Source organism: Zea mays, chromosome 4 (genome assembly GCF_902167145.1).
Source record: "Zea mays cultivar B73 chromosome 4, Zm-B73-REFERENCE-NAM-5.0, whole genome shotgun sequence".
Lineage (NCBI taxonomy): Eukaryota > Viridiplantae > Streptophyta > Magnoliopsida > Poales > Poaceae > Zea > Zea mays.
In genome coordinates, this window is record NC_050099.1 from 33,340,453 (window position 1) to 33,348,190 (window position 7,738).

Consider the following 7,738-nt stretch of genomic DNA (forward strand, 5'->3'; position numbering starts at 1 on the left):
CGTTATTGCTGAAAACGAACCATAGCGGTTTGCAACCAAAAATTACGCTCGACCATATGTCCTTCGATTGTTAGTGAAAGATAGTTAGGGACCCGTGCGCTGCAACGGTTCCTTACAATCAATTCATTTTTAACACCATTTTCAATCAATTCATCTTTGACACCATTTTCAGTAGCGTGCGAAATATATAACAGTCTTTTAGTCCCAAACAAGTCAGAATAGGCTATAGCTAAAACAAAATTTTGGAGAACTATTTCACAATTATACAAATAAAAATGTAAAAGCTTTTATCTGTATACTATTATGCTATATACATCTGGGATCATCAATTAAACCACATTGCATGAGAATGAAAAACAGAAAATGTTCAGAAATTAATATAACTGGAGAATCTTTCACGAGGTGCTACTTTCCTGACTCTCATAATTACAGAAACTCGCTTGCAATTTACTGTCCAACAATACCTACATGGTGCAAAAATGCTTTATGTTGCCATGCTAGAACAGAATGAGCAAATAACTACCTCTCCTCAGTCCTCAGTCTATAGAGTAAGAACATCATTCGTTACACATGAGCAAGAGACTGCCTTGATTTATGGCTTATTATTTTCAGTAACAGAGGTTGTGGCGTGATAGCAGAAGAAACTAACTTCCCAACATGCTGACATGAACATGAAAATGTGATAATGGCTGTTAGGTTGTAATCATCTAGTACGCAACATGCTTTTTTATTTTCGCTTGATATGTAACATGCTCATAATTAAATGCATACAATAGAAAGAGGATCATGTATCAATAATACTTAAGCCTACTGTAAAGATGTAATATGTAATTATGCTCCAAAACTGCTACATATGGCTAATCAGTTACCTAGAAAGCATGCTTCTCAGCTGTAGCTAAACAGTCCATTGCAAGGAATCTCCCTTTGATTAGTTTCTTGCCACCCGACGATGAAAATAGAACCAAAGATGTTCACCTGCAAAACAAAATAAAGCAGAATAATTAACAAATGAACATAAGTTAGCAACATAGTTATATAAAGAAGAACAAAACTTTCCCAAGAATGATTAGGACCTGGATGGTCCTACATACAACAAATGTTAGGGAAAAAACAAGACAAAAAAGAACATAAGAAAAATATTAAGTGTTAGAAACATAACCTGTAAAAAAGAGTTAAGCAACAGGTAGAATTAGGTAGAATTGAGCTATATGAGAACATACCGTAAATGATTCAAGATTGATTAAAAACTTGACAAGCAAAACATTAATAGCAGCTCTACAAAAACTTCTGTCAGCAAAACCAAGTCAGTTCCATGTGCCTGGATTACAAGGCCAAAAAAATCTTTCACATATTTACATTGATGGACAAATGTACACCTCAAGTATATTAAATTGCATCAAAGAATCAAAATTAGAAGAAAACTTAGTTGAACATAAAGTAAAACACACAAAATAACTAAATAGGAAGTGTGAAAAAAGAAGAAGCAACTAATGATTTTCTGAACGTACTACTAAACAAAATAGTCACTCAATCAAAGTTCACTGAGTTACAACAAGGTCCCATGAAACAGAATAGATACTACATAGACATTTATTAGGTGTATCTAAGGAGTCTCATATCCCTTCATATAAGTCTACAAAGAAGGAAGCTCTTATAGTTCCATCCTGTAATCGAAGAGAAAGTGGTAGACAAAACGGAATTAGGTTGACTGACTGAAGAAAAGGAAGTATCGTTAGCTCTAGCTCAGGCCCATGCCATCTCCAATCTGGCTCGGGATTGGAGACACATTAGAGTAGGACCTCTCAAAGGGGAAGGATGCAGTTGTGCACCACGCATGCGCTTGCTGTGCACTTCATGCTTCCTGCGGATAGTCATTTCTATCCATATTTCGTAGAACAATCACTATGAGTTACAACCAGTGATTCATCGCCAGAAGCAAAAATAAATGTGTGTATTGATGTCACAATGTATACAAACCATGGCAGTTTCTATACACTTTCTAGGATCAAACATCACAATTTTCCAGCTTTCCAATTTTCTTTACATGGTTATATTTCAATAGCTGGCAATGCCATAGAATTAATTTGTACTAACAAAAGGTAACTGTTCGATGTATAGAGAAAAATCTCCTTTATATTAAAGTTATCCTACTGCTGGTTAGATGATTAAAAAAATGGATACCTTGTCCCTTTCCTTCTACGTCCATCTACTCTGCAAGAATTGTCCCATAAATGAGCTTCATATTTCCTACTCCACGTATGCCTGCACAAATTGATGACAGCAAATTAATGCTTAGAAGGCAAGGTGCATTTAATTAAGATACAAAGTGATAAACCAATTGTATTGTTTGTCTCCCCTTAGAAACTATTACAAATTACAGGGACACTGGATTCCTATGTCTTTCGAGTGCCTGCATCCTTAGTTCCTGAAAAAAATGTGGCTCTACTCACTGAAAAAAGGAATTAAAAGAAAAGGATTTGTTCAAAAACTCATCTGCCATCTCATAGTAGGACACTATGTGAAGGATGGGACAAAGCAGAGAGGATGACGATTCCCTATGCCCGCAACTGAACTGAGATGGCATGAGCAAGAAGCCATCTGGTTCTCTCAAAGGCGATGGCTTCCTTAAGCCCCACAAATCAGAACCACAACAACAGCCACAGACTCAAAAGCAAAACCAAAAACATGGAGCTCAGGCAATAAAAACAAGAAAAAAAGAAAAATACGAAGATCAAAAACTTGATGAAGTATGGCTATGGTGGCGACTCCATATGACCAGGATTTCGATCCAATGGCTATGGTGTATTTGATCAACCACAAAAGGTAAGTTCTAAATTTGAGGCAGACTCCAACCTAAAATGGAACATGAATCCAAATATTGCTATTATTCCCACACCAGTTGGTTCCATAACAATACATGCATAGACGGTGGCAGACCTTCAGGTGCAACAGGCAGCTTCGGTCCTGACAGTCTTATTTGTGAGGGGTCGTTAGGCCCCGCGTTTACAAAGCGAAATTCGGTGATCAGAAGGTATATCGCTAATTCTTACATGTTGAAACCAACTATTAGGCCACTGTATCTTGATGATATGCTTCATTTCAGATTCACGAATTTCAAATTATGATCAAAACTATTGCGATATCATCACTTTCTGGATGGTAAATTTCAGGAATGGCTGTAAAGAAAATAAACTTTTCTGCATTTCGAAGCCATCCTTCAGATTTGTTCGTTGAGTTAGTTGCAAGTATTTCAAGGCTAAACCATCCAAAACTTGCTGGTTATTGCCAGCCGATGGAGAAGCTCCTAGCGAAGCCCATTCGCCACCTCCTGCAGATGCTGATGGTCCTAGTCTGCCTCCTCTAGGTACCAGCACCAACCGAGCCTCCTGTTCTTCCGCACGCCGCAGATCGGACCCACCACGACCATGTTTCGCGCTGACGAGCCCGGGGAGGGGACCGGCGGCAAGACGATGCCCACCCGGGCGAGAGGACACCAGATCTGGAGAAGGTAGGACTGGATCCGCACTTGGAGGCCCCAAATCCACACATCAACTGACTGGATGCCGCTAATGCTGCTGGAGGTTCAATCGGGGAACAATAGGATCCAGAGCGGTGGGGAAGTGGTAAGCCTCTCTGTGGCTGGTGCTGGCGCGCGAATGGTGGCGGCGAATGCGTGTGGACGGTTGAACAGATGGGGGAGGGAAGGAGCGAGAGAGACGGGGAGGGAGCAGTGGAGCACGACAGCGCGGAGACGGAGGCGAGGCAGGACGTTGCCGGAGCGCGGGTGGGGTCGTTGCGCGCAGCGGTGACACGGCGGGCGTGATTTCCGGGTGGCGGACAGCGAGGCTTGCGCAAGGAAGGGGGCGGGGGCATGGTGAAATGGTGTGGACGCCCACACTGAAATGGCGAGGCTTGCGCGAGGAGGCGATAACGCGCGACGCAGGGAGACCTTCCTGGTCGGACGGACGCCAGAGCGGTCAGTATCACGGGCGGGGGCACGACGGGGGTGTGGACGCCCTCGTTGCACGCTTATAGAGTAGTAAAGATGTATATTCCTTATTACACTCGTGCTTCTTTACCGTAAATAACATCCTTGGACTTGTTTTGGAGACCATTTTTTATTAAAAAACCATAAAAGTTAACTTTCGGGGTTTTTGAAAAAAATACTTTTATAGCCTTTTTCGACAAGAAATAACGATCGTATGTTCATAGATCATTGATGACAGACTCCTATTCCTTACTTCACTCATACTCCTGTTTCCTTCCTACAAAATAACGGTCGCATGTCAAGTTGGCGATGCAATGGAAGCTGTTTCCATTTCAGTGGTGCTGGGCCAAGCATGCAGTCGAGGCTAGCTACATCAGGACCATGGGCTGACGCCAACCCTAACCAACACAGGGGAAGGAGAAGCCCCAAATGTCATGTCGCCTTTGCTCGGCCGGTCCAGTTCAGCAGCGCTATCGTGCCTCGACGATGGCGGGAAACGTAGCGTGCACGAAAGACGGGCAGCGACTAGCGAGCGCTTAGGCCAGCGTAGTACCCGCAACGGCGGGGTAGGGTGCGTCGAAGTGGAGATTGCGACCTCGAGGGGATTGATTAGTCTTGTTTGTTTATGTCGGATTGCACTGGCCGGCTAATCAAAATTTATATAAATTAGAGAAACAATCTGACAAAGAATCGTTCCGACCCATCAATCCGACACAAACGAAAAAGGCCTTAAGGCGCGTTCGTATCTGCCGGATTGCCATGTTTTCAGCCTCCTTCCAGGTTGAACAAATCCATCTGATTTTGACCCGGATTAGTTGTTCGTTTTGATCCGGATTGAGAACAAATCCATCTGATTTTAATTCCCCATTCTCACTTCTCCACCTAGAATAAATCCAAGTGTCCTCTCACGTGGATCGATTCCTGCTAAGAATGAGTGTTTCACTCGATCCTAGGCTGACAGCTTCCTAGCCTGGCTTTGATTTAGGTTTGCCGAACGGACCCTTAGGGCTTGTTCGTTTATGTCGGATTATACCCGGAATCGTTCCAGCTAATCAAAGTTTATATAAATTAGAGAAGCAATCCGGTTAGGAATCGTTCCGACCCACCAATCCAGCACAAACGAACAAGGCCTTAGTTGTGAGCAAACCAAGTTCCAAATCGCTCACTTTCTTCTATTCTCCCTCTCCAGCTGATTTGGTTGCGGATTTCTTAGATGTGGGGTCTTACTGACCGAATTATCCATCCACGGGTGGTCTGTTTGATTAGGTTCCCTCTCTTCTCCGCGCATGCGTGCGGGGTCGAAAGGTAGGGTTCATACCCCAAAGTTTGTCATTGGGGACAACACCAGCGGCGGCGATGGACTACACCAACGCCATCCACATCATCCCACCCATGGCCTCCGACGCACGGACCAACGCGGCGGCGTCCCCGGGCGAGGACCCCGACATCTGGGCCACCGAGAAAGACTACCGCCAGTGGAGTGCCGACCAGGGCTACAATGACCGGAACCCCTCCTCGCGGACGGGGAGCGAGCAGCCGCTGCCTGGTAAGAAGGCTCACGGCGGGGGCGGCAGCAGCGATGGTGGCGGCGGGAGCAGCACAAGCAAGTCAGCGCCATCGCAAGATGTTCTTCAAGACCAAGCTCTGTTGCAAGTTCTGGGCCAGGACCTGCCCCTACGTCACCAATTGCAACTTCGCCCATGGCATGGAGGAGCTCTGCAAGCCGCCGCCCAACTGGCAGGAGATTGTGGCCACCCACGAGGATGCCACCACGAAGCAGGGAGAGGAGCACCAGATCCCCATTATGACATCCAGAAGTGTCATCGCTGGAGACGATGGCGGCGGCGGCAGGGCATACAAGGGTCGCCACTGCAAGAAGTTCTACACTGAAGAGGGCTGCCCCTATGGCGACACATGCACCTTCCTGCACGATGAGCAGTCCAAGGCACGGGAGAGCGTCGCCATCAGTCTCTTGCCGACGATTGGTGGTGGCGGATACAATGCTGCCTCTGCCAGCGGATCGATGGCGCAAAATTCTTCCAATTGGAAGACAAGGATCTGTAACAAGTGGGAGATGACTGGATACTGTCCGTTTGGGAGCAAATGCCACTTTGCTCATGGATCTACTGTAATACCCAATTTGTAAACAATCTAAAGAGAGTAGATCTCATTATGTGTTTTTGCCCTATACTCATTGTAACCTGGTGATAACCATATATATAAAGAGAACAAATAACTAATAACACCTAAAATAAACCATCGCATCATATTGGATTTTTGTTTGTGCATTTAAAACAATAATAATATGAATAAAAAGTAAAATAATAATGAAGAGGAATTGAGGAAAAAGGAGAGAAAAAGAAAGCATATGAAAATATAAATAAAGTATGTATAATTATATTTCTAAAATTAGTACTTCTAATCTCACAATATAATTTGAGAATAAGTTTGTCACAAGTTTAAATTTAAACTAGGATTAAATTTGAAATGGAAAGGGAGGAGAGGAAATAGAGAAAAATGAATAGATAAAAGAAAAAGACAAAACCTCATATGGGCCCGAACTACCAAATCGGCCCAACACTGAATGTCCCCACGCGCGGCCCAGGTTCTCACTCCCGCGCGCGTCCCTGTCACCACTCGCTTATGTGTGGGGCCCGCTGCCAGTCGTCTCCCGTCTATCCCGCTCGCGGCCGCTTCCTTCGTTACTGCTGCTGGCGCGTGGACCCGGGACTGCGATTCCATTCTCCGCAGCTGACCAGTGGGGCCCCCGGTTACTGTGGATCTTCCTCCTAGCGTGCGCAACGACCGACCAAAATCACCGCTGCCGCTGCGCGATTTCTGCTGACCGCGTCCATAGCCGACCCGGCTGTACCCTAGCCATAAAATTGGTGCCCTTGCGACGTCCCCAACCCTCAGACCGAGCCTCCATTGGCCCTTGAATGCTAGCCGCCGCCGTGACTGTGTCAAATGAGGGAGAAAGCGTCGCCGCCGTCGACCCCTCGCTGCACCGTCGCCGTGTCCTTGGAGTACTGTCCAGGAGATTCGTCCAATCGCGCCGCTGGTGTGTGACCACTTCGGAAAGGCGAGACCCAGTCGTTCACTCCTCAATTGCTCGCCGGAGGAGGGTCGTCACCCTGGTTCCGCGCCTCGCCGTGGACGGAGGGTCCTGGCATCACGATTAGCTGGTAAGTCTGCCTCGCATAAATTGTTGATTCCTAGTCTTAGTGTAGCACCTGTATGTGTTCGATTTGGTGCACCCGCGCCTTAGCTAACTGACCTCGCCGGAGTTCTCCCCGCGGCTCTATGCGCGCCGCCGTCCTTGGTTGCTCGTTTGGGGGAAACAACTTGAGCCGTTGATCCGGTGTTAAATGGTTCGGATTAGATCAATGCACTGCTTCGCCCGGGTGCCCTTAATCCTGTGATGGGCGGCTAGGATTAGTTGATATCATACCCCTTCATCCCAGTGAACCCTGGTCGTCCATCTGCGAACGAGCGGATACGATTCAATATCAGTTATTTAGAACCTGAGCCGTAGATGTAGAATCCGACGACTGGGGTTTTCTACCCGTTCGGCAGGGGCCAGTCTAATCGGAGTCGCGCATCCTCAATCCAACGGCCAGAATTGATGCATACCCCTTCGCGGGTGCGCGTTTTCATATGAGCCCTTGACCAAAACAGAAATAAACCCGCGCTCCATGCGCCTGTAGTTTGTGTCTGGGGAAAACTTCAGTTTTGACCCCTGCACTTTCT

At 46.1% G+C, this 7,738-nt stretch overlaps 1 protein-coding gene and 1 long non-coding RNA gene across 3 annotated transcripts; one reads left to right on the top strand and one right to left on the bottom strand.

Moving 5' to 3' along the window:
* Positions 1–219: 219 nt before the first annotated feature.
* Positions 220–3,896, bottom strand: LOC103653060 (uncharacterized). 2 transcript variants are annotated; one of them, XR_565223.4, is made up of 4 exons: positions 2,182–3,896; positions 1,221–1,318; positions 870–975; positions 220–464 (listed from the first exon to the last, which is right to left on the bottom strand). It is a non-coding gene; the product is annotated as an uncharacterized lncRNA (long non-coding RNA). The 2 variants fall into 2 exon arrangements; XR_002269055.3 differs by having other exon boundaries at positions 247–660; positions 2,182–2,830.
* Positions 3,897–5,225: 1,329 nt separating this feature from the next.
* On the top strand, positions 5,226–6,173 carry LOC103653061 (zinc finger CCCH domain-containing protein 56-like). The gene has a single exon (NM_001370970.1). The coding sequence runs from the start codon at positions 5,487–5,489 to the stop codon at positions 6,132–6,134; it is 648 nt and encodes a 215-aa protein (NP_001357899.1). The 5' UTR covers positions 5,226–5,486; the 3' UTR covers positions 6,135–6,173.
* The last annotated feature ends 1,565 nt before the right edge of the window (positions 6,174–7,738 follow it).